The sequence below is a fragment of the Ochotona princeps genome, chromosome 21 (assembly GCF_030435755.1).
Source record: "Ochotona princeps isolate mOchPri1 chromosome 21, mOchPri1.hap1, whole genome shotgun sequence".
Lineage (NCBI taxonomy): Eukaryota > Metazoa > Chordata > Mammalia > Lagomorpha > Ochotonidae > Ochotona > Ochotona princeps.
In genome coordinates this window covers 28,985,755-29,012,706 of record NC_080852.1, presented here as the reverse complement: position 1 = coordinate 29,012,706, position 26,952 = coordinate 28,985,755, and the positions used below count along the sequence as shown (strand labels likewise).

Genomic DNA, 26,952 nt, shown 5'->3' with positions numbered 1-26,952 from the left:
GTTACCATGGAAAGAACTAAGGGCATCCATCTGGCATCAGAGCTATTCCAACTCTTCCGGTCAGTGAGTAAGAAATGCCAACCAGGCACTGCTCTCCAGGAACCTGTGTGGCTTACAGGCAAAGGTCCTCTCACTAGCCACGAGCCTCTTGCAAGATCACACACTGCAAAACTGCTGTTTTGGATCCCAGCAGTGGGATCCAAGGCGCATCTACTTATTCCAAGTTTCAGCAACAAAGCATTGACCTTGAGTTGTGAAGGATCCTACACCAAGACATCTGGATGCACCCAGCCCAGCCCCAGCACCTGGTGATGACGGCACTTGGAACTATCATTGTGGTACTGCAGGGCTAAGCTGTCATCTGGCACTGGTTTTAGTCCAGGTGGTTGCTCTAATTCCAGCTCCCCATTAGTGCTTCTGGAAAGGCAGCTGAAGATGTCCCAAGTGCTGGGATGACTGCCACCCATATAGGCGACCCAGACAGAGTTCCAGGGCCCTGATTTTGGCCTGGCACAGGCCTGGCCAGATCTGGCTGTTGTGACCATCTAGAGAGCAAACTAGCAGCTAGAAAATCAATCTTCCACCCTTGCCCTTGCTCTTTCTATAGCTGCCTTCCCCCTCTCCAAAAAAATGGGATCACCTGCTGCTGTGGTAGCCATCTTCTATGACCCCAGCCTACAGCCTCCCACAAGATCACACATTGCCAGTTCCCTTGCCAGGGTGAACTTCAGCCCTGTCCCTCGTCTAACAGGCTCATTATCTGCAGCAGGAAGGGAGATGCCTTAAACCTGCACAAATCCTCCTCCAGGCTCGTTCTTAAGGCGGGTTACTTAGGACAAGGCTCTGTGGAAGGCCACATCAGGCACTGCAAGTCCCTTAGACACAGAGGATGCAGTTGGAAAGGAAAGAAAGGTGCCCAGCAGCTGTCCTTGGCTGCCTAAGTGGTGGCTCACAGGAGGTGCTCTGACGGAAAGCAGCCCAGCAGCTCCTGCCACAGCTGGCTGCACCAGGGCCACTCCCTTAGCACAAAGCAGCCTGGGCAAGGACATCTCCCGCGGGTAGACATGCCATGCAGGGGCTGGGTGGTGGATCTCACACCGCTGGGTGACCCCCTGTGCTGAGGCACTCTCCAGCTTGCCATGCCTCTGATTCTGCATTTCTAGGGCTTAGGAAGTAGGGAAGTCAGCAAAGCCCCGAAGAGCTGACCAGAGACCCTTACAGTTTCCACCCCCATCCTCCTCTGAGCTCACACTGGAGATAGCCCTTTGTTTTCTTCTCTGATGCTTTCCAAACTACAAAGCACAGTGCAAGTTAATCTGCAGAAGGAGGAACCATGGCAAGGCCTGGCCCCGGCCGCTGCTCCGCTCCCTGATGCAGCTGTTCCTTAGTGCCCCTGCACCTTCTTCTCACTGCAACCTACTAATATGAGCACAAGGACATATGCAGGACAGCGTGCTTTCTTTCCTGGCAGCAGCACCTACTGTACGCATTATTTTACAGCTAACTTCCCTTCTTTAGCACTCTAGTGCATTCGTGTCTATGTGTGCATGTATGTGTGCCTTTAAAACCTTTAGTTCTCTGAGTAGCCCTATTCTGGGTAGTCTTAGGAGCCAGATCAGACAGATCCCACCCCAGCTGGGACCTGTGGTTCCTGCTCCTTTTGCCAATGTGTCAGACGCAAAGTGTTATTATTATCCTCCCCAACAGCTTCTGCCCACCATGTGGGCACCCTGTAGGGGGTTCTGGTGAGGACTGAGAAACAGACCAACTCCGAGCCAGGACAGCAGGTGCCTGGACTCATCACCAGGCAGCTCCAAGGTGTCAAAATGTGAGGGGACACTCCCTTCCCTCTGCCTCTCACCTTACAAAGAAAGATGACCTGGGCAGGGAGGCTGGGGACATGGCCATGTTGGCGAGGATCCAACCCCCAGTGGATCTGGCGCCTTCAACACTGCCCTGGATTCTGTGATCCACAGACACAAACAAAACCTCCCTCTGGCTGAAGCCTCTCTGGGCTGGGTTTTCAGACCCTGAGCGTCAAGAACCCTGACTGGAACAAATAACCTATGGAGACGACTCGCTCATGACCAACGCTCGATCCACGCGCACATGACGCCCTCTGTACTCAACATCGCGTGTCGCAGTCCTTTCTTTCATTTCCAAATGCTGAGAATCTGTGCCGGATTCCGAGAAAGTTCAGCAGTGCCTGCTTGGGCAACACCTGAGTGCAGCCTCTCTCAGGCTTCTAATTCTCTCAGGGGCCCTTGCTGGCAGGATAATGGGACTGTTGTGTAACTGCTCCAGGAGGCAGGGGAAAACTTAATTACTGCTTGATTTCTTTGATGGGACTGCCAGAATGGCACCCAGTCAATGCTTCTTCTGCCTGTTGATCTGCCTGTTAGGGGCAGTCCATATTTTTCCATAAAGCCAGCAGCACAGGGCCTGTTACCAAAATACCAGTCTGCATTTACATAACAGACTTAGACTTATGCATGTCTGTTTTCAGATGGAATCAACATGAATTAACATAGTCTCTGTTCACAAAGTTACCCAAGCTGTCTGTGACAATTAAGTGAAAGGAATCTTAACATTTCTTCCTTTTTCATTTCTTATCAAAACTCAGCAAAAACATTCAGCCCTAAAGAGAGCCCAGAGGACCCTGAGGGGAAGGCCTTATTGCATCTTTTTTTTAAAAAAAAAGATTTATCTTATTTTTATTGGAAATGCAGACATACAGAGAGGAGGAAAGACAGAGAGGAGGAAAGACAGAGAGGAAGACCTTCCGTCCGATGATTCACTCCCCAAGTGGCCACAACGTCTGGAGCCGTGTTGATCCGAAGCCAGGCGCCCAGAACCTCTTGCAGGTCTCCCACTTGGGTGCAGGGTCCCAAGGCTTTGGCCCATCCTCTACTGCTTCCCCAGGCCACAAGCAGGGAGCTAGATGGGAAGTGGGGCAGCTGGGATTAGAACCAGCCACATGATATCCTCCTGGGCTTGCAAGGTGAGGACTTTAGCCACTAGGCTACTGCGCTGGACCCCTGCATTGTAAAAGGGCAAGGGTTCTCCCCATCCATAGCCAGGTCATACCCACCTGGGTTCCTGGGAGTCAGATTTCCAGGCAATGGCAGGCGGGACCCACGGCTCCTCTGCCCTGGGTTCCCAGGGCCCAGTGATTAAGTACAGCATTCATTCTAGTGCTGCCAGTTGCCCCCGTGCTGCCATGGAGGAAACCAGACGAAGGCCTATGGAAGGACATTCGTCTCACCCCCAGGCGGCAGATTCTATCTTCCGACCAAGTCCTTGCAGCCCATTTACAAGCAAGACACCATATCAGGTGCTTCCTTTGCCAGTCATGCTCTTATTTGGCCTCCAAAAGACAGATGAGATCAAATGCTTCCATTCTGGGTGTATGTCGTAGCTCCTTGAAGCTGATCTCTCTCCGGTCAAGACGGTTCAACTCACTCACTGGAAGAACTCTAATAAACTCGGCTTTTAGTTTGGGGATTCCTATTCCTTTTTCTGTCACCATTTTGATGGACAGTTGAAGAAGTCGCTGGACCAATGGCCCATGCTAGGCAATGAACCCTGAAAAGGAAAACCAGTCTCTGGATTTATGCAAAAGGCCCCTGAGCTCTCTTAAATTTCCTGGGAGCTAAACCACATCCTCTACAGGAGTGCTTCCTGTGGCTTTGGGATGTTCCCTCCAACTATTTAATACTTTTTATTATTATTATTATATTATTTTGATGATCTTTACACAGTTGATTAGGGCACAGAGGGTCAAGGGCTACAGGAAAGTGGGTAAGACAATTGTTGCCACATTCTCTTTTTTCCTTCCTGTATCTGGGGGAAGTGGGGAAACAAAGGAAGAAGCCACACCCAGCCTCCCACCCATCCCAGGGTCCCCGAGGTGGGGCATGTTCCGAGGGCATTGCTCAAGTGGCTTTGATAGTTCAACAGTTCTGAATTGCTGCCAATCTCGCCATTCCAAGCACGATGAAATCTCTCTTTTAATCCTTACCAAAGAAACTAGCAGTTCCCCTCACCACCGGGGATGCATTTCAAGACACAGATCAGAACAAACCCTAACCTATGTTGACATTATTTTTTTCCTACACTTTATACCTCTGGTAAAGTATACTTTATGTCTGGCTCAGTAATAGATTAATAATAATATTCAATAATACAATGGAATAATTATAGTAATATAAAAGTCATAAATTATTTTCTGGAATTTCCCACATAATATTTTTGGGCCATAGTTGACCATAAATATGAAACTGTAGAGAGTAAAACCATGGGCAAGGGAGTTCTTGCTATATATTTTGCAATATGTATCAAACTGGTTTGGAAAGACAGGAGACATCACAGAAGGCAGCAGCAGACTAACAATGATAATTTTAAAAGACATATAAAATATTCAAGGGCAAAATCAAGAAAAATTCCCTGTGGCTGTCATTTGAAAATTCATAAAAAAAAAAAATAACTTCCAAAGTCTGAAAAGAAACCTATCATTTCTTATAACAAATACTCATAAATCCTTCCACTGGAGTGAGAAGCCAAGGAGATGGTGAAATCACTAGCAGTTCGGAGGGGCAGGAGGTCACCACCAACTCCAGCGCGAGTCCGAGGAGGAGACAGGGTTAACAGAGTCCAAAGGCTGCTGAGTGTCAAACAGGCTCCTCTGCCCAGACAGAAGCGGATTAGTGTAGGAGACACAAACCAGGGGAGAATGAGAGACCCACATTCCCTGGCTTCTCTCCCGCTCTGGCCCTGTCATCCCATCCCAGTTTTCTAATGTTCCAAACCAGTGGGAGGCCAGGGGACTCCACAGCCCAGGGAAATATGAGCTGAGGGAAGCGAGCAGGGGAGGCGCGTGGCAGTCAACTGGCACACTGGCAGGGCCCAGCAATCCTATCAGGACTCCAGGTTTCAGAGGCAAGTCAGGTCCGCAGCTGGGAAGGAAGACCAGGGGCTCACAGTGAGGGCTGAGAACTGCCATTGGCCATCATGGCCCTGGAAAGTCAGACAGGTGCCGCCCAGGGAACGAGGCTTTGTAGCTAAGGCCTGCCTATCTGGTGTGAACACAGTCACGGCCCATTCTAGCAAGGCCTGTTACGGGGCTGAGCCCTGGAGTCTCTAGGTCAGCAGGCAGGATGGCAGGAGGAAAGGGCACAGATCTGTGCGGCAACGGTGGACAGGGATGTGCAGGGACACACCCCGGGAAATGCCTGGAGGAGCCTAGTAGAAGGGGTGGCCAAGGAGGACTCCTATCTGTTATACATATATTTTTAAGGGACAGTATAGAATTTTAAAATCCCTTTAGGAAGGAAAAAAATCATTAGGCAAAGGGACAGTTAGCTATTCCTCCAATACAGAAAGTGTTAGAGAGCAGAGTTAAGCAGGTTGGGAGGCACAAGGAAGGGAAGTCCATGGAAAGAGCAGGATGCTGGGCACTACAAGAGGAACACCCAGCACTCCAGGAGTGACCAGCCTCCCCCTCAACACCAAACAAAACCTAATATTTGAAATCAACGCAGGGATTTCAAACTGAGAAAAACCACCTCAGCAAACCTATTTTGAGTGTTTGTCAATGGCTTCTTTGGAGCAGATCTGACACTTTTGAGTTCCAAGAAAAGAGAAATGTGACATTTAATTGTGGTTAGTTAAGTGCCATAGTCCACCATCATTATAGCTGGGAGTGAGGGATGATGGTAGCAAAAGTCTAGAGAATATTTTAAAGAAAAAACAACACAAATGACAGTGCCCATGCCCAAAGCAGCAGCTCTCTTCTAGAAAGTGTGAAGGCATGTGCCAGGCAGAGAAATCAGCTGGTTTCCAATCAAGGCACTGGACTAAGCAATTCATTCTCCCTTCCAAATTACATCTGAAAACATGACAACTAAACGCCAAGCGATGCACTCTCTGGGCACCCCACAGACTCTTGTTGACTGACTGACAAACCGAAAACTGACAAAATGTGTAGCTTGTTCCCGTTACTGAGAGCTTCCCTGGCCCCCTATATCTGTGGGTAATTGCACTGTAATGGTGCCGCTGCCAGACACACAGCTTCAATTCTCCTCTTCTGCTGTGAACAGCAAAGAGGTCCAAGAAAATTGGACTTGGACCTCACCTAGTGACTTTCTGTCTGAGACAAATTAGTCCAAGCCCACCTTTGGGAGGAGGACTTGGCACCTTGATGCCTTCCTTCATCACCCAGCTTTTGGACCAGAAGGTTCTGGGGAACACCAGCTGAGGTGGGAGGCATGCAATTTTATTTCCCAGTCATTTGTGCATGCAACATATGAAAACACAGCAAAATCACCATATGGTGCTAGGCTTTAAATATGTCATCAGACTTTATGAGGTTAAGAAGAAACAGACTGCAGTGCAGCCTTTTCTGATCACACAAGGAGAGGACAATTTCTCTCTGGCTTCAAATGGCCCCTGATCAGACATGCCCCCTAATCCCTGCTATCATCAATTGGGTTACACCTGTAAACCACAGTAGGGTTTTCAGAGGGTCTTCCGTTGACCAGCTCACACAGACCCTGTAACCGGTCTGTGGGATGGTATCCTTATCTGGACAGAAGCCCTTGATTCCCAAATGACTCATCACCCACAAACCACCTGCCACGCCATTCAGTCCATGTGTGATGGACATATGGGTCCACGATCTGGCTAGCTGCTTGTGACCATAGCTTGCTTTCATTTCAATGGTTTTGGACTTGGAGATTCCCATCTAAACTCAGCTCTGTGGATTAACCCATCCCATCCACCTAACCGTCAGACCTGCAGAATTGCCCTTGCCTCAGAATTACCAGGTAGGGGCTGGCATTGAGGCAGGTTAAACCATCACCTGCAATGTTAGTATCCCATATGAGCTCTGATTCAAGGCTTGGCTGCTCCACTTTGCATTCAGCTACCTGCCAATGTACTAGAAAGCTGTGCAAGGTAGATCAAGTGCTAGGGCCTCGGCCACCCAAGTTGGGAGACCAAGATGGAGCTCTGGGCTACATCTTTCTTCCCCTCCTCTGTAAATCTGCCTTTCAAAAAAAAAAAAAAAAAATATATATATATATATATATATATATAAACTTCTAAACAAACAAAAAGAATCACCTGGAATACTTTTTAATTATTATTATTATTATTATTATTAAATTGGAAAGTCAGACTGACAGAGAGAAGGAGAGAGAGCGAGAAAGACCTTCCATGCACTGGCTTCACTCCCCAAGTAGCTGCAATGGCCAGAGCTGAGCTGATCCAAAGCCAGGAGCCATGAGCTTTTTCCGGGTCTCTCATGTGGGTGCAGGATCATAAGGCTATTGGCCATCCTCGACTAGCTTTCCTAGGTCACAAGCAGGGAGCTGGAAGGACGTGGATCATCCGGGATATGCACAGGAACCCATATGGGATCCTAGCACATGCAAGGTGAGGACTTTAGCCACTAGACTACGGTGTCAGGTCCTGGAATGCTTATTTAAAATGTAGATGCCTGAGCCCCACGCCAAGACCCGCTGACTGCTGAGAGGATGGGTCATCATGTACCCTAAAGTCTAAGCAGCAGTGCCATACACAAAAAGGCACACAGAGCATGAGTGGCCAAGTGCCAAACCTGATGGCAACAGCTTGCCAGTTCAAACAGTGTTTCTTAAACTAACTACCTTGAAGAAAAAGAGCCTTCCTGCCAGATTTCCAGCAAAAGCAAGAAACAGACTTGTTGTTCTCCACCACTGGCATTCCAGGTCCACTTGCTTCTACAACAAAACCCAACCTGTCCTGACCAAACCACCTTCTTACCAAGAAGCACCATATGAATCAGGAATCGTTTTATGATGATCTAAAATGTCAGGCAATCACCCAGAGTGACACAGCTTAACTTCTAAGCCAACATTTTCCAAACTCAAGTGCCAAGGGTTTCATCACCAAGATTTGTAAGTTTCCAAGCTTGGGCAACATTGTTCTGGGCTACGTGTGTGTCATAAACACTCAGCCTACACTTCAACAAAGGAGCCGCACGCACTTTCATAAACACTTATTAAATCAATCAACTGGCAAACAGTTGAGGTTTACCAGATTGTAAACTGCTGGGGGAACAGCGAGATTGGACAGTTGTAGATGAACGAAACACACTGGCTCCAACATAACCATTAAATAGTGGACAAGTAATTAACATAAGAAAAGTCAGAAAATACAGAGAGAGAAAGAAGTCAGGAAGGACTTCCCGGCCCCTGAGAAACTTATGTAATATATTACAGGGGCAGGGAAAAAAAAATCAACACATGGAAGATCGGTGGACTTATGTAAGTCAGTGTGCAGTTCTAACTCCAAGTACTAAATGTAGGCTAGAGAATCAAGGGCAAGCTTACGATGCAAGGATTTAAACAGACTTTGAAGAATGACTTGGTCTGACTTACACTTTCAGAGGAGAAAAACGCACTCTCAGCAGACAGACACATGAGGATAAACCACAGAGACAAAAATGAAGACACTGGATTTCTGACACCAAGCTGCACCTGGCCAAGGTCTATGGATCTTCGAAACTTGGGGGAACAGATGAGATAAACCTATCAGCAAAAAGAAAATCAAAATTCTGAGTAACTTTGGCCTCTGCTAAAAATATTTGTGGTTGGTTGCTATGCAGGTGGAACTAGCAGGGTCCTTTTACTCAGCTCTGGAGGGATGTAGGCAGGCAGTCTCACAGCAACTTCCTAGGTAGTGGAGCGGAGAGAGAAGAGCTCATCCCATTGCTGGTGGGGTCAAAATGCCAGGGCCTGAAACTTGGGCCCACATAGCACAGTTTCCCAGCACGGCAACATATCCGAGTGCTGCACGCTGGGGCACACTCACCCAGAGCCACAATCCCATGTTCACTCCCTCTTGGGTAGAGGGGGAAGACAAGCATGGGGAAGGTGGTAATCTTTTACCAAGGGCATGGCATATGGGACAACTCTAATGACCTGCTTGCACTTGTATCTCACTTTACTCCAACAACCTTGAACCTTGTTCCAAGTCATCAAACTGTTATCCACAGCCTTACAAGTTGTATGAAATGCAAAAACAGCCATTTTCACTAAGATGGCACCCCAGGCACAGGAGGGAGCTCCTGTCCCTCCCAACGCCAGGGCTGAAGCACAGGTTGTGCAGGCCAAGAAGGCAGCACTGAAAGGCGTCCACCATCACAGAAAGATCTGCACACCAGAAGGTGGCCCAAATCCTCTCAGCAAGGAGCCCCCAGGAGAGACAATCCTGCCCGCTGGGCCATGAGCTACTGACTTGCCCCACGTCAGTACCCTGAGCAGGCCTGAGGGACAGAGCAGGGCACCTGTATCACTGGCTCCGGATTATGATGCTTTGATTATTGCCAACAAAATGCGGATCTTCTAAACAGCCTATCTGACTAGTTTAAATACACGGTTTTTCACCATTAAAAAAAAAATCACAGGGACAGCCTATGGCGTCAATATCCCATGTTGGTACCAGCTCTAGTCTTGGCTGTTCCACTTCCCATCTAGCTCCCTACTTACAGCCTGGGAAAGCAGTGGAGGATGGTCCAAAACCTTGGGACCCTGCACCTGTGAAGGGGACCAGAAAGAAGCTCCTGGCTCTTGGGTTTGGATCAGCTCTGCTCCAGCTGCTGAGGTCATTTGGAGAGTGAACTAGCAGATGGACAATCCTTTATTCTCTGTCTCTCTCTGTTTCTCCCCTCTCTGTAACTTTGACTTTCAAATAAAATAAATAATATCTTTTAAAAAATATGCAAAGACATATCACAGACTGAGAGAAATATTTGTACTGCATTCAACCTCCATTAATTCAGGCTACATCATAATAAAATTACAGAGCAATATGAAGAAATGCAAGAGGAACTTGGCAAATAAGATGAGTGAGCCACACATGGAAGGGGAACCTTAAACAGACAACGAATACATGAAGTTCAGCCTCACTGTTATAGTAAGCAAGATGAATTAAAAATAAATCAGTCGCTATTTCTTATCTAGGAAATCAGCAGAGATCAAAAGTTTGTATTAGTCACCTTTCAGTTACTACCATTTGAGCCCAGCACTAAGTCCTCACCTTGCATGCACTGGGGTCCTAAACAGCCACCAGTTCGTATCCCAGCTGGTTCACTTCCCTTTCAGCTCCCTGCTTGTGGCCTGGGAAAGCAGTCAAGGATGGCCCAAAACCTTGGGATCCTGAAGCCACATGGGAGACCAGGAAGAAGCTCCTGGCTCCTGGCTCCTGGCTTCAGATTGGCTCAGCTCTGGCTGTTGTGGCCACCTGGGGAATGAACCAATGGATGGAAGATCTTTTTCTCTCTCTCTCCCCTTTTCTCTGTAAATCTTGCATTTGAAACAAATAAGTACCCTCCCCCCACACAGACACGGAAAAAATGCCAGGCAACTTTTCATCATATTTGAACTGATATAAATAAGAACATAAAATGAACAAAAAAAAATTAATTTCAGGGGAACGAACTGGTACCCCCAAAAGATAGTGTGTCGTCTTAACCAGAGCTATGAAGGAATGAAAGGCAATCCCCCCCCCCAACACCTGCACTACTAACCACTGTGTTCAATGTGCTTGCCTTCACTCATTATCCAAAGTAAACTGACATAAGTAAGATTTAAAAAAAAAAGTTAAGACAAGTCTAGTTGAAGAATCACCGTTACATAAAGCGTTGTACTTCAACCACTAGGTCAAAGTCAATTCATCCTGTCTTGCTTCTTTCTAATAAACACCGGGTTAAGAAACAGTGGTTTCAGGGCCCGGCGCAGTGGCCTAGTGGCTAAAGTCCTCGCCTTGAACATCCCGGGATCCCATATGGGTGCCGGTTCTAATCCCGGCAGCTCCACTTCCCATCCAGCTCCCTGCTTGTGGCCTGGGAAAGCAGTCGAGGATGGCCCAAAGCTTTGGGACCCTGCACCCGCGTGGGAGACCCGCAAGAGGTTCCTGGTTCCTGGCTTCGGATCGGCACACACCGGCCCGTTGCGGCTCACTTGGGGAGTGAAACATCGGATGGAAGATCTTCCTCTCTGTCTCTCTTCCTCTCTGTATATCCGGCTTTCCAATAATAATAAAATCTTTAAAAAAAAAAAAAGAAAGAAACAGTGGTTTTCAACCTCAGGCACAAATCAAGTCACAAGACAGACAAAAGGAGCTGTGGATAATACTATCCAGTCAAGGTGCTTCCCAGAGGGCAGATCTGGGCAAAAGCTCTGCGCAGAGGAGAGCAGGACTCCTGGATTAAATGGTGGTGAGTCACTTTCTTGAGGAGTTCAGAGTAATCAGATCTCAGTAATCAAATGACAATCACGGCTATCATGTATTGCAGGGGCTACTGTGTGTCAAACACATGCATCATCTCATTCAACTCCAACAACAACACGGGAGGAAAGGACTGGTGTTATGCCTGTTTAAAAGATGAGAAAAGTAGGATTCAGAAACTTCAATGAGCAATGCAAGGTCACTTGGCTAGAACTGGGGGTTCAAACCATCGACTTGCCAATTCCTGAGTCCAGCCTGACCTTGGCCTTCAGTTATGGTGAGAGGAACCATAACCGCTTTTGTCTTTGACCTTGAGCGGCTTACAAAGGTCCTATTTCCTCTGGGGCTGGCACTCTGCCTTGAACTTCCTGTATAACAACTTATCCCACTCCAAGCAAGTAGAAGCCCACTGATGCCTGCTCACCAACTTACCTCCTTCCAGGCCTCCCAGGCACCCTAGCAGAAACACACACATTTGCTGTAAAGGCTTAGCCTTCATCAATTTGCTGGCAACTCATTATTAGCCCAAAATAAGCTGGCATAAGTAAAATAACAGGACAAGTCTGGTTGAAGGATTATGGTCTAGCAAAGAAACAAAGCGCAGGCTAAGAGCCAATCTGTTCCATCCTGCCGCTTTCTAATAAACACAGCGGGGAAAAATTAGAAACAACGTCTGGGGTAGAAAGTACCACCTGACATAACCCAGGGAGACAGTCACCATTGAGCACCTTTTAAAGCAGAACGCAAACCTCCCAAGTTGGGTAGTATGGAGTTGTTGACACTTTGCAGGACAAACGAGTGACACAAGATGCACTCGTCTTTATAAAACAAAACCAAACCCTGGGAGAGGTAGGTGTCATTTGTAGAGGCCCCGACAGTTTACCAAGAGCAATCAGCCAGGTGGGCATTTGACACAGCAGTGAGGTCTCCACTAGGGATGCGTGTGTCACATATCACAGCCCCTTATTCCAGGCTTAGGATTATTCCTACCACATCTCACAGGTGGCACGTTGGTAAGAAGCCAGCACTTTGCGCTGGAGTAAAGGAAAACTAATCTACATCAGTGCAGGTGGCTTTTGTTGTTCTCCTTTCTGGTACATTTCATCTCATCCTTCCAGACCCACATCTCATTCCCTCTATAGTGAAGCCTTTCCTCACTTGGCTGAATTGTTGTGCCCCAAATACATTTTTCTTTAGTTGCTATGCTCCAAATACACTTTCTTTACAAAATTTCTTTCATCCACATTAAAATAAATACATGCTCATTACAGAATATGGAGAATATCAAAAGAAAGGAGGAGAATCCCTTGAGGCCCCACCTGCCAGTCATCGCACTTGCTGTGTTCAACTGGCTCCACTGTCCACGCCATGAAGCTGGTGGCTGAGCTCCTCCTGGGGTCTCAGTGCCCCCACATTTGTATCAACTTTTCCCCCTTCCCCATCTCCATCTATAGCACAAAACACAGATTCCACCCAACGAACCTAGAGGCTCCATTAGAATTTCCTTCTGATGCTAAGGAGCCAGCATCTTGGTCTAGCAATTTAAGCTGCTGCCTACAGCATTGGCATCCCAAAAGGGCACCAGTTTGAGTCCTGGCTCACTTCCAGTCCAGCTCCCTGTTAATATGCCTGGGAAAGCAGTGGAGGAAGGCACAATGCCCCTGCACCCAGGTGGAAGATCTGGAAGAAGTTCCTGACTTCGGCCTGGCCCAGCCCTGGCCATTATAGCTACTGGAGGAGTGAGCCAGCAAACAGAAAGTCTCTTATCTCTCCCTCTCTCTCTTTCTATAACTCTGACTTTGAAATAACAATGTTTTTAAAAAGCAGACACTTTAGTTTATCTTATTTATCTTCCAGGCTGTTCTGATCTTAACTAATGCTGGTTTTATTTATCTATCTCTTTTTTTTTAAATATTTGTTTTTCATTAGAAAGGTATATTTACGGAGAAAAAGGAGAGTCAGAGAGAATGATCTTCTATCTGCTGGTTCACTCCCCAAACAGCCACAACAGACAGAAATGAGCACATCTGAAATCAGGAGCCTAGAGCTCCTTCTGGGTTTCCCACACAGGTATAGGGTTTCAAGGCCTTGGGTCATCCTCTACTGCCTTCCCAGGCCATAAGCAGGGACCTGGATGGGAAGTGGAGCATCTGGAACACAAACTGGTGTCCAAATGGGATTCCAGTGCTCAAAGGTGGAGGTTTAGCCACTTGAGCCATCGGTCAGCTCCTCTGTGTTTGTCTTGAAGACCTATTGCTACACTCCCGTCTTAAGCAGGGCAGGCAGGACTGTCCCAGCCAGCATCCTTCCTCACCTGCATCCCTCGCATCTTCTGGAACCGTGCGATGGTGTCACTGATGGTGTAGACACGCACGTGTCCCATGTGCAGTTTGCCAGAAGGATAAGGGAACATGGAGAGCACGTAAAACTTGGGCTTTGATTTCTAGAAGAAATGACAAGAGAGCATTCGTTAAGTATTTTCTTGAAACTCTTCGTGCACTAATACTTGGCTCTTTATTCAAGGTGATAATTTCACATCTTAAAGCTTTAAGAAAACAATTTTTCACATAATATATGTTGACCAAAAAAAGCATGGCTAAAAATCATGCTGAACATCTTGCTGAAGTACTAGTCATTCATCTATGTCTGTAACATTTTTTTTCTCTCTTTTAAAAATCCTGGGCCTGGTGTAGTGGCCTAGTGGCCTAGCGGCTAAAGTCCTCACCTTGAAAGCGCCAGGATTCCATATGGGCACTGGTTCTAATCCCGGTAGCTCAGCTTCCCATCCAGCTCCCTGCCTGTGTCCTGGGAAAGCAGTCAAGAATGGCCCAAAGCCTTGGGACCCTGCACCCACGTGGGAGACCTGGAGGAAGTTCCCGGCTCCTGGCTTCAGATCGGCGCAGCAACAGCCGTTGCAGTCACTTGGGGAGTGAACCAGCAGATGGAAGATCTTCCTGTCTCTCTACCTTTCTGTATATCTGACTTTGCAATAAAAATAAAATAAATCTTTAAAATAAATAAATAAAAACCCTTTTCTGTATAGCATCTATCTGGGTCTTAAAGAATTAAAATCTGTTTTTCCAAGAGGGGTTCTAGCAGTTGATTGATCCACATAAACCAAAGGCACAAAAGTTGAATCACAGAAATATGTAAGAGCAGGCCCCTTTCTGAGTTCCCTGGAGCTGGATTCAGACCTAGGATAGCAGCAGCATCCTCATCTCAGAGGCTGGTTGGGATCCCGAGTCCTAACCTCCACCGTTTCACCAGCTTATCTTTCAAGAGAAAACAAATGGAAAAGAAAGGAAACAAGATCCTAACCAACAAATAGGGGGCTATTTTTTTTCCTGTGGTGACACACGGGTAGTCTCAGACCAGGATCCCATCCCTCTCCTGCTTCCAGACAAGTGGGTTAAATGCCACGTGGATCTGGACAGATGGAGCCTAGGACACGGCGGTCGCCAACTCCTCCTGTGCCTTAGTTCTTCCACTGGTAAAACAGCAAACGTTATCACAGCGTGTGTCCATGAGGGGACAAGGAGACTGGTAGTCACCAAACTGGTTCCTGTGGCTCTAGGAAAAGGGCTGCGCTTTAATCATCTCTCTTCCAGCTTCCCAGCACCCTGCAGGAGGCGAGTATCTGTTGAAAATATGTTTAATGGCCTTTGTGGGAGCAGTTTTCCCAAAGTGCATTTTCCCCAGCACATTTCCCAGGCAGTGGGAAGCTCCTAGCTGTACACCCTCCCATGCAGGGTAGGAGTAGAGGGTTTGCAGGAAGAAAGGAGGAACAATGGGGAACTTTACAGGTGGTCCCTGGGGGGGGCAAACCCTCTTCTGTTAGCACTGTGTATTTCACTCATTCCTGCCTCTGGTTTTATCTTTCTATCCTACTCCCTTTCTAGAGAGTTCCTGGGGTGCTTTAAGGCTTTGCTTCCCCAAAGTATGGAAAGCAAATATTGGGCCCGGTGGCGTGGCCTAGTGGCTAAAGTCCTCGCCTTGAAAGCCCCGGGATCCCATATGGGCGCTGGTTCTAATCCCGGCAGCTCCACTTCCCATCCAGCTCCCTGCTTGTGGCCTGGGAAAGCAGTTGAGGACGGCCCAATGCATTGGGACACTGTACCCGCGTGGGAGACCTGGAAGAGGTTCCTGGTTCCCAGTTTCGGATCAGCGCGCATCAGCCCGTTGCGGCTTACTTGGGGAGTGAATCATCGGACGGAAGATCTTTCTCTCTGTCTCTCCTCCTCTGTGTATATCTGGCTTTAATAAAATAAATAAATCTTTAAAAAAAAAAAAAAAAGAAAGCAAATATAAAACAACCATTCCTAGGCTTGTGGTGCCCTTGTAGGGAGAAAGTGTTCTCTCAGACGTTTTTTTGCTAAGTGCTTGCACAGCTGAGAACGGACCCAGCCAACCGTGGGCAGGGGAGCAGGAGGAAACTGAAATCGGATTCTTACCACTGAATGTCAGCAAAGAGGCGACACCTTGAACAAGGTCACTAAACAAATAAAATCCAAAGCGAAAGTTTTCTCTCTCCAGTTCATCCTCTAGAAAATTACAAAGGAAGGGTAAAAACACATACCTGAAGAAACCCAAGGGTAGAGCAGCACAAACAGGGAGCCTGGGGGGATCTCAGGGCTCCTCAAAAAGGTTTAGGGAAATGGAATTAAAAGCCACACGTACGGGGGATGGTGCTGTGGCACAGCCAGCTAAGCTGCTGCCCGCGAGGCCAGCATCTCTGGAGATGCTGGCACCAATGTGAGTCCCAGCTGCTCCACTTCTAATCCATTTCCGTGCTAATGCGCCTGGGCTGCTATCACCTTCATGGGAGACCCTGCTGGAGTTCTGGGACCCCAGCTTTGGCCCCAGCCAGACCCTGTCATTGTGGCCATTTCAGGAGTAAACCAACAGATGGAAGATCTGCCTGTTTCTCTCTCTCTCTCTCTGCAACTCTGTCTTTTAAATAAATAAACCTCAAAAAAAAAGTTTATTTTGGTATAAAGAAGTTTTGAAACTAATGCATATGAGCGATTTTCAAGAATTCATGGAAAAGGCATATTAGAAAAAAAATGGTGCTGGGTAGAAGGCAGCGCAAGGGTCATGCACTTTGGTTGGAAACTGTAGATGCTCTTAGGCACATCTTGGGAACAGGAGAGGGGTCCCGAGATTCGGGGCAGGTGGGACTCAGCGACCAGCTAACCCTCTCCATGTGGAGTCCTTTTCCTCCAAGTAAGAAATGAAAAATGAAATGGGAACAAAAAAAAATTTTTTAAAAGCACTCCATTAAACCTAACTCCTTACAATGGACCAGGCTTCTCCTCAGGAATTTCTAGGACCATGGGAACACTTAACATGTTAAGAGTTTTTTGGGGAGCTAGAAAAACAGTAAAATTCCTGCCAGTAAAGTGTCTAGCTTTTCATTTTAAAGCTTGTACTTAAAACTATTTTTCTCATATTACAACCACCTTGTTTTTATTATACCAACATATTTATTTCATTATGCTGGCTTATTACTTAATAATCTTGCCCCAAACATTTTCCACATATAGTATTTTCTACCAGCACCCCCTTTGTTTGTGTTTGCTCAATAAAAGGTGCAATTAATAGCAAAGTCAATGGATACAACATGTGGCTTAGCCTAATTCCAAGCCCAAATTATAAAAAAAAAAAAAATAGGAAAGCACTGCTGGCAAAAATCTTTCCTATTCACACACGGCATTGTTCATGGCAGAGAAGGCTGTCAGCCTACCACCTTCTGCTTTTCTGTGTGAATTAAATCACTTTCCTCTGTGATGGTGAAATGGGCTTGATCATCTGGGGGTGGAGAAGAGAGAAGAAATTACAGGAGCTGATGCCATAATTGAGCAAGAATCTGATTGAAAGGGAAATTTTCATAATTACATAAAAGTGCACAAGGATTCAGGTCTTCAGAACAAATTAAGATTGTAAACGACAGGGAAGGATGACTTCTCTAAGTGCGTCCTATTATTTTTTGGCAGCTTCTGACTTCAGAAGACAAATGACTTCTGCCTCTTCAGCACTCATGCCCAGAAGCCGTGGCTGAGCCTGTGGATGGCAGAACAAAAAGCAAGAGTTCTGGTCCTTGCTTTGCCACCAGCTGCGAGGCCTTGGGCTAGCTCTTGCGCCTTTCTGGGCTCAGCATGCTGGTGCTCGTCCAAAGCCAGGCAACCGGAGGTCTGGGGAAAAGCTTGAGCTCAGGAATGAATCCCGACTGGGTCTCAGCCCTGACTCTGCCCAAAAGGTAAACCTTAGCAAGTTAGCAAACCTCCTCTGAGCTTCCATTTTCTTCCCCCATCCCTCCACATGAGGATAACAACACCTGCTCCCAGGGTGGCCTCAGGATTAAGTGAGAAACGGAATTATAGTGCCTGGCACACCATGTTCAGTTCTCTCTGTTTTGGCATTGTGTAATTGCTATACTTAAAGTTCAGGCTTTGGGATTGAACTTTCCACCTCCAAGATTCAATTTTAGAAATGTTTGATTATCCAAAAAAACCACCAAAACTCTGGTCACAAACTGTGCTTGAAGAAGTATTCTGGACACTCGGAGAACCGCCGTGGCCTTGGACTTGTTGCCCTGCCTTGCAAATGAGCTCTTATAGCCTTGTGCCTTGGGCTTTTGCCAGCAAAACTTACATGAGTTCATCTGTCACTGTGTTGCTGGGGTCTTCATATATATAATATATTATATAGATTATATTATATATTGTTATATAAATATATTATTTATATATAATATATATATATTCCAAGAATAAATCTGTCTCTGCATGATTAAATTTTTTAAATACAGAAATAAAAAAAAAAAAAAAGAAAGAAATGTTTGATTAGCTGCTGAAGCCAACAGGGAGACTCGATCTTGTCTGATTTCGGGGAGACGTCACTCAAGTCCTCAGTGGTCACCTGATCCAGAGGGGATCCTGACCTACATTCTCCAGCTGTATCACACTAACTTCACCCTGCCCTTAGACAGAGACCAAACTAAGCACAACTCCTCACTTGTTTCTGCATCCACTTGGGCGGGTATATTACCTTCATCGCACTGACTTTCTCAGTCATCCCACGCCGCCCTTGACCACAGCAGCCTTGGGAGTAGGCCAGCCAATGGCTGGGGCTTCTCAGCTGTACCTTAGCAGGAACTGAGGCTCTCATTCCTTTACTGCAGGGAGTTAGCAATACCCTTTGGGGGTTGGTCGGGGTAGGATCTCCCCAAAGCTACCCAGAGCAAGTTTGTGGCCAACCATCTTGGGCTCCTTCTCCAACCCCAGCAACACAAAACGCACAGTAGCAAGCGACACAAGTTCTTTTCTTAAGTGATGCTTACAGTGATGATGGCCAGACAGCCAACTTCTAAACATTCACATGGATGGATTTTCAAACACATCTAATTCCAGAGGGACAGCTATTATAAATGCTTTAAATCAGCATTCACTCCCAATTTCTGATAAATGTGTTGAGCCACCTTTTCTTACTGGACTTTCCGAACAGTTCTTTGAGGTAAATGACACAACATAGCCTAAGAATCAAAGAGTTCAAAGTGTCTCTTGGGCTCACAAGATCCGCCCCCCGCCCGCGGCAGCCCAGGCTCTGGCTCCCCACTGCGTGTCCTCTCCCCTTCCCTCACTATTTCCCAACCTGCAGGGGTTCCCATGCAATGGCCCTTAAGCCATTACTCAATGATAGAAATTTAATTCATTCTCATCCACTTAACAGTAAGAAAAAAAAAAAATCACACATACAAGAATGAGATGCCACCAAATCAATCATCTACAACTTGAAAATGTTTGGAAGCCACTAAATTCTAATCCAAACCAAATCAGAAAGGTGAATTTTCTTCTCCTCAGTCAGAATTAAACTGCTCTGCAGAGTTTACTTTCAAAATACACAGAGTTGCACGAGTCTTAGATCAGCCCTACATGAAGGCTTTTCCCTTCTTAAGGAGTTTCAAGTCAAGCTTTCATGGCAAATTTGGGCACCAACTCTTCCTTTTTATAACTTTATTTTATTTGTTACACAATATTTATCTCTTGATACTAGATTTTCTTTCTAACCAAAGCCCAATGCCATCCTTCCACAGTAACACAGCTTTTCCTTCCTTTTGCCCACTTTTCATAATAATCAGTCCTATATAAAGAGTTAAGGGTGATGACATGAGAAGGATCAGATGGGCAAAGGCAAGTCCAATGAAGTCTCAGGTGGTTACATCTCCTCAACCATTTGCCTTGCTTCTAACATCGTTACACAGTGTTCCTCTAAGTTAGCTGGCTGAAACTATCACACAAAGAATGGTTCCAGCAGTGAAGAGTCAAACCCCTTTCACAGTGCTTTGCTGGGACCCAAACATTTCAAAGAACAAATTCTACCTCCCATTTGTCATTCTGACTAGTCTCAAGACTGAGACTCCCAGTAGGCAGGGCTCCCAGAGAAGGAGCAGCCAGCACCCCATACAAACCAGTTACGGTGCAGTACTTATCAGCATGAATTCAGGCAAAGCTCTGACTCAGTGCATCTGTGTGAGACGCCTAGGGTCCACTGGCTCACAGAGCTGAGACAACAAGGACAGGGGTGGAGGTGGAAGACTCTGTGCAGGCCCAGGCTAGTGTGTGTGCTTGTGTCTTAGTTGTTGCTGTTCGTTTGTTTTGGTTTTTGGTTTTTTTAGATTTATTTATTTTTATTACAAAGTCGGATATACAGAGAGGAGAGACAGAGAATGATCCTCTGTCCGATGATTCACTCCTGGCTTCGGATCGGCACAGCACCGGCCACTGCGCTCACTTGGGGAGTGAATCATCGGACGGAGGATCATTCCACCTCCACCTCCTGTCCTGGCAGGTCTGCAGGGGCAGCAACACTCAAGGGCTGTCATCCCCTACAATGACAATGCCATCTTGTAGACATTTCCAGAAGGATCCATCTAAGGCTGTTTCGTGGCTAACTTTAAAAAAATACATAAATAGGAGTGCTTCCTGAAGTAATGATGAATAGCTGTACGACTGGCAGCACAGCAGGCTTATTTACACACCTGTGAGCAATGCTTGTGCTATGGCTACATAAGAGCTAATGGTGTCACCAGGTAATACAAGCCCTTCAGTTCTATGATGATCTCATGGGGCCACTGCCATACATGAGAATACTTCAAAACATCTGGGAAAGGTGGAATGAAAAGTATTTTGATGCCAAGATTTTTTGAAATCCACACACATTTTCTTTCACAATACACATTTCTTATGAACATTTTGAAGACTGCTTCCTTGAATGCATGGATTTCAAATGCTTCTGCACCAAAATAACTTACCTTTTAATTCAACTTCCCACACACTTTGAAGTGCCCTCATATGTGGTCCATCATTCACCCAAAGCTCGTGATCTGGACTGTCTTGGAACCGAGGCAGTCCAAACCCGTACTGGAGCCCTGACTCCCTCTCCTCCACCCCACCAGAGAACCCCAAAACACTCACATCAGTTTCTGGAACTCTGCAGGCCTGCTCCTTGAGTCGCTGACGCCACCACTGCTCAACCTCCTTCCTTGTCTGCAGCGTGTACTCCTTGGTCCACTTTCCCGTGGCGCTGTAAATACTCCGGGTGAGGCCTAGGATTACTCTCTTGTCCCACCTAATGGCATCTGGCCCATCGTTCAGCCGCCTTTTCAAGCGGCAGGCATAAAAACCCGCTCTCTGCCAAGAACACGCCATTCTTCTGGAGGTGTGAGGGCCCTGAGAGAGGACAGAGAAGGCAGATTTCTGAGCTCCAGCGCTGGCCTTCCCAGGCCACACAGCCTGCCATGCCCTGTCCATCCACTCCATCTCCTCGGATATGTATTTTTTTAAATTATTTCTTGCCCTTCAAAGAAAACTAACTTTTTCATGAAAGAGGCAGTCTGAGTGGAACAAATGGAGATATCTACCTGTGCCAGGTCCCACCAGCCTCCCACGTTGTATGGGCAGAAATAGGGCTGCTCCTTCGCTCCCGCTTGGGAAGGCCAGGTTGCGTGGCCCATGTCTCCAAACCTGGCAACCCCAAACACATGCTCACTTTACTTTTAGATTTGCATACATCAAAAGGAGCCTATTCCAAGGCTTCACAAGAGGACTAAAAGTATGCAGTATGATAAGCAATTAAAAAAGTATCTAAAGGCATATTTTACAGAGAGAAGAAGAGACAAAGGATGATCTTCCATCTGCTGGCTGACTCTCCAGATAACCACAACAGCTGCAGCTGAGCCAAACTGAAGCCAGGAAGGAGTAAAGAGCTTCTTCTGGGCTCTCACACACGGGGTACATATGCCCAAGAACTTGGGCCATCCTCTGTTGCTCTCCCAGGCCATATGCAGGGAGCTAGATGGGAAGTGGAGCAGCTATGGCACAAACAAGCACCCATATGGGTGCTCACAGATGGAGAATTAGTGTGCTGAGCCAAAGTGCTGGCCCCATAATTAGCAATTTTCATACAAAGTTAATTGGACTTTGGAGGGTGGGCCAGGAAACCACTAATATTTACAAGACTGTTTATTCATTTATTCAGTTAGTTCCTTATTCATTGACCAAATATTCACTGAAGGCCTCTAGCTCGGTGTACACATCTGGGATAGAGCAGTGAACAAAAACAAGGTCCCTCCCTGCTTGGCTGTTAGATACGTCCAGGGAAGCGAGCAAAGCACATTGATAACATCGTGTTTAGTGGTGAGTGCCGTGACTTTCAGAATACAGCCCATAAAATGGGGCCCTCCCACGATACCCAGCTGCATCTCAAGATTCAACTTCACATTGCCCTGCCTTCCTCGGTGGCTGCAATCTGGAAATGATCTCATTGAAGAAGCTTCTGGCTTTGTGGAAATGAAGTTTAATCAAATACATAAGGTTTTGGATCAAATGCCCAAAACTTCCTGTCTTCTTCCATCAGACTATGCTAATGCACAATATTAGAAAAAAAAAATGACAGAAATCTTTCAAAAGACAAACAAGAAAAACAGCTGGCATTGTAAACTGGTACTAATTCTTTGATGCTCTTAAACTTCTGTGCTTATTTAGGGTATGGACTGTTTCACAAAGGTGCTAGATCACAAACATTGTCAGGAAGGGTGTGCCAGGTTATAGGAGTGGGTTTCACGTTCACTGGCATTTCACAACTTGGTCTGGCATACCAATTTTTAACTGCAGTTAACACTTCTTGCTTATTCAGGGGCGGAGTCAGACAGACTGAGAAAAACCAAAATCTCACACCAGCTGACTTGGCTATTTTAGCGTACAGATGTGACTATAAGTATCAGAACACACTACATGACATTGGTTGACTATCAGCAGTTCTGTATGACCAATTTCTATTTTCTGTACAGCTGCACAGAAGCCATAGATTTTATGCTAGGTCATTTTCTGCTCGGTCAGCATTTCCATACCTTTGTAAGCAAAAGAATAGACCTGTTGAACAGAGGACAAAAGTATAAAGGTTTGACGCTTCTCTTAGCATTCCCTAAGCATATTTTAAACACAGAGTCCTGCATAGTTTTCTTGAATAGAAGTAACAGAGTTAAAAAAGACAAGTTGACCAAGATTTTGGGTTCAATGCTAGTAAACTTTTGATGAAAGCACACAAGAGTGCAGACAGATGACAAATAGGAGCAATGTGAAGGATTCATTGCTCCACTTGTTCTAATCCTATCTCCACAACTTACTTACACCAAACATCAGATCATAACCTTCTGCCTACACAAAACAAGCTTTCTAAAAATGTTCACATTGGGCCCAGTGTGGCAGCCTAGTGGCTAAAATCCTCACCTTGCACATGCCAGGATCCCATATGGGCACCAGTTCTAGTCCCAGGAGCCCCACTTCCCATCCTGCTCCCTGCCTGTGGCCTGAGAAAGCAGCTGAGGACGGCCCAAAGCCTTGGGACCCTGCACCTGCATGGGAGACCCGGAGAAAAAGCTCCTGGATCCTGACTTCAGATTGGCTCAGCTCCAGCTGTTGTGGCTCACTTGGGGAGTGAATCATCAGACAGAAGATCTTCCTCTCTCTCTCTTATCGTCTCTGTATATCTAACTTTCCAATTAAAAAAATACACATTTTTAAAAAATGTTTACATTATACCTTACTCACTGGAAATCTCTCCTATGCATGAACCCATGGATTAGAAAACTCTGAAACAGAGAAAGGCATTTAAAATGATGCAAAGTTCATAAAGAAAAGCCACGAGTAGATTAGAAAATGATAGCATATTCAATTCATTAGAAAAAATGCAAATTAGAGCCCTGCTGCAAATCATAAACCAGGGTCAATTCCATACTGAACAATGTTTTTTAAAAAGTACTATTATATAAAATGAAAACAGATAAGTTATTAATCCATCTTTATAAACTACAGGATGTTCTGTACTGAACATATAAGTAATGCAGAAACTCACAAAGGAATGTCGTGACGCATTTGAGTGTAAAAATGTAAAATATCTGCGCAGCCAAGGCTTCACATAAGTCAGAAAACAAACAGCTGAAAAAAAATTTTTTTTGCCAAAACTGTGAAGGTAAAAGGCTATCCTAGTCAGGCTACAGCTATTGGGGCACTTAACCAGAAGATAGAAAAGCTCTATCTACCTTTCAAATGCATACAAATCTTTAAAAATTAAAAAAAATTTCCACAGCCTTTGGGTTACAGGTTTCCAAGCTGAGCATCAGGTGGATCCACAGAATGAATCAACATACTGTCGGTACCCACAGCTATGAGTCCTCAAGCTTCGACACACTTTTTTTTTAAAGACTTCTCTATTCACTTACTTACTTGAAAGGCACAGTCACACAGAGAGAAAGAAGAGGGAGAGAGAAAGATCTTCCATCCACTGGTTCACTCCCCAAACACCTGGAATAGCCAGTGCTGGGCCAGGCCAAAGTTAGGAGCCGACAGCCCCATTTGGATGTTCCATGTGGGTGGCAAGGACTGTCATCTGCTACCTTCACAGGCACATCTGCAAGAAGCTGCCTTGGCAGCCGAGGAGCCAAGACTCTAGCCAGCACAACAATGAATGCAGGCATCCCATGTGGTGGCTTAATCAGCTGTGTCTAGGCCACTCCAGTACCCCTCCACGGAAGCCCTGATGGGCACCGCTCCTCTGACACCATGGAGCAGCTATGTTAGCACAGTAGGTAGGTATGACGTGTGGACAGGAACATGAAACGTGTAGCTCAGGTCTTATATTTACAACCAACTTGGCCCTTCTGTTCCTTAGCTCTGGCTCATTCAGTTCTTTCCTTCCAAGTTCAAAATTTTCTTTTCCTATTTTTCTCCCAAATCATCAATTTTCACTACTCTAACTCTCAACAGAGTCTGCCCTGACCTCAATGTCAACTGGAGCTTCAAGGTTGAAGTTTGGGGCTGGATTTGTAGAACAGCAGTTAAGGCCACTGCCTATGATGCTGGCATCCCATATACACGCAGGTTCATGTCTCAGCTGCTCCACTTCCAATTCAGCTCCCAGATAACAGCCTGAGAAAAGCAGTGAAAAGCAATGGAGGATGGCCCAAGTGTTCGGGCCCTTCTCACCCATGTGGGAGATCTGGATGGAATCCCAGGCTTCCAGCTTTGCCTCAGCCCAACCCTTGCCGTTGTGACCATTTGAGGAGTGAACCAATGGATGGAAGACTTCTTTCTCTCCCTCCATCCCTCCCTCCCTCTCTAGCAAAACAAAACAAACAAAAAAAAGCAAAAAAACAAACAAAAAAAAAACTGAGGTTTTGAAAATAGGAAAGGACTGTGAAATGGACCTAAAACTATGGTTTCGTGCCAACAGAAGAAACTAGAAGAGTAGAAGACAAGCAAAGAAACAGAACACACGGGGGGACTCGAGTTGTGGCACCAACATCCCATAAGAGTAACTGGCTCGAGGCCTGGCTGCTCCCTGACAATGTACCTGGAAAAGCAGCAGAAGAGGGCTCCAGTCCCTGGAACCCTGCCACCCAAGAGGGACACCCAGCTGGAGTCCCCAGCTGCAGTCATGTGGGGACTGAACCAGTGTGTAGAAAGTCTCTGACTCTCCCTCTCTCAGTAACTCTTTCAAATGGTTAAATTTTTCAAATGCATAAATGACTCCAAATAAAACAAGTAAAATAAATACAATTCCAAAAGGGAAGAAAGGGAACAGCACACGAGAAAAGCCCAAGAGGGCATGTGGATACGTCCAGAACACAGTGCAGTAACACACCTGGGAAAATTCATTTTTTAAAAGAAACCTGCAGCCACCAATTCCCTAGGCCACCTGAGGGAACGCATTTCCTCTCTGGAATCTCTTCTTACATGCTCTCTCTTATAGGATAAAGGACTAGCCTGGGACGAAGACTGTGAATCTGCTGCAGCAAACACCTAGAAATGTAAAGGACAACCTTCCACGAGGTCCAAACCCCCAGCCCAGGGAGCAGATTCAGCGAGGAGCCAGCGCTGGGAGGGACGCTGAATACAAACCTAAGTGTGTGTGCATTATTTCTGGGCAAGGGTCCAGGGCTGTCCAAGGGGTCTGTGGCTCCGGCTTAAGTCCTGGATTTCGGAGACTTTTCGGCTCGGAAATGAGAGAATCCGGGACCACTTAACCCGACCCGGATCTTCCCTTCCCGCCTCCAGCCAAGTCGGAACCTCCCGATCCAGAACAGGGGAGATCGCACCTAGTCTCCTGTGAGCCCCGACTAGAGGTTTACCCGCTCGCGGGCTCTGACCTGTTGCTCCTCCAAGTCTCGTTTCCCACGTTTAGGCGAACACGGCCGGATAAGTCACCACGGGCGCCGCCATGTTGGCAGAACAACAACTTTATCGATCAGCGGCCGCCGCAGACACGGACAGGCGGGGCGGAGCCAGGGCAGGAGGCTGGGCTTCGGAGGGGTGAGGCCGGAGCGTCCACGCCGCTGCTGCGCTGGGTGTCGGACCCTTGCCCGGAGCCTCGCCCTGTGGCCGGGGTCTCCGGTGTGCGTCTGGCTTCAACAGAATTCTATAGACACCTGGATTTAAAGAATTAAAGTCGTGGTAGCCATGTGAGAGCTGTTCAGTATACTGCCCCCAGTTAAAGTAAGCAGCAGGTGGGGAAAGTGGCGCTGGGTAGTGCAGAAATGGAACCCCAGCCAGCGAAAACCGGCTGCTGGGTATGCGCAGGTTTCCTGACTTGATTTTTTTTTAATTTATTTTATTAGAAAGACAGATTACAGAGAGGAGGAGGAGAGTCAGAGAGGAAAATCTTCCGTTCAATGGCTCACTCCCCAATTGGCCGCAACGGCCGGAGCTGTGCTGATCCGAAGCCAGGAGACAGGAACTTCTTTCCAGGCCTCCCACATGGGTGCAGGGTCCCAAGGCTTTGGGCCATCCTCGACTGCTTTCCCAGGCTACAAACAGGAAGCTGGATGGGAAGAGGAGCTGCGGGGATTAGAACCGGCGCGCATATTGGATCCCGGCATGTTCAAGGCGAGGACCTGAACATTACGCTATGGCGCGGGCCCCTGACTTGATTTTTAATGAATCACTTGGTCTTATGATCTTTGGAGGGGAATTACCCCCGCGCGATTATGTTGGGGTGAAGTGCTTTTCTCACAGGGGAGTTGGATTAAGGTGATGCCTAATTAAGCCACTTCCCTGGAGGTGTTTGTGTATCCCCCACTTCGCCTGACCTTTCCAAAGCTCACACACACCCTGCGAGGCTCCCTTA

At 46.7% G+C, this 26,952-nt stretch overlaps 1 protein-coding gene across 2 annotated transcripts in view; it reads right to left on the bottom strand.

Annotated features, from left to right (window-relative positions):
• Window positions 1-26,121, bottom strand: part of LARS2 (leucyl-tRNA synthetase 2, mitochondrial) — a 104,862-nt gene extending 78,741 nt beyond the window's left edge. The window contains exons 1-3 of one of the 2 annotated variants that reach the window (XM_058678572.1): window positions 26,005-26,121; window positions 20,745-20,999; window positions 13,586-13,714 (exon numbers count right to left, since the gene is read on the bottom strand). In XM_058678572.1, the coding sequence (XP_058534555.1) occupies window positions 13,586-13,714; window positions 20,745-20,978 (363 nt within the window). In that variant the 5' untranslated portion in view covers window positions 20,979-20,999; window positions 26,005-26,121. Of the gene's footprint in view, window positions 1-13,585; window positions 13,715-20,744; window positions 21,000-25,975 lie in introns of both variants that reach the window. The other variant, XM_058678573.1, reaches the window with a different exon arrangement.
• Between the last annotated feature and the right edge of the window lie 831 nt (window positions 26,122-26,952).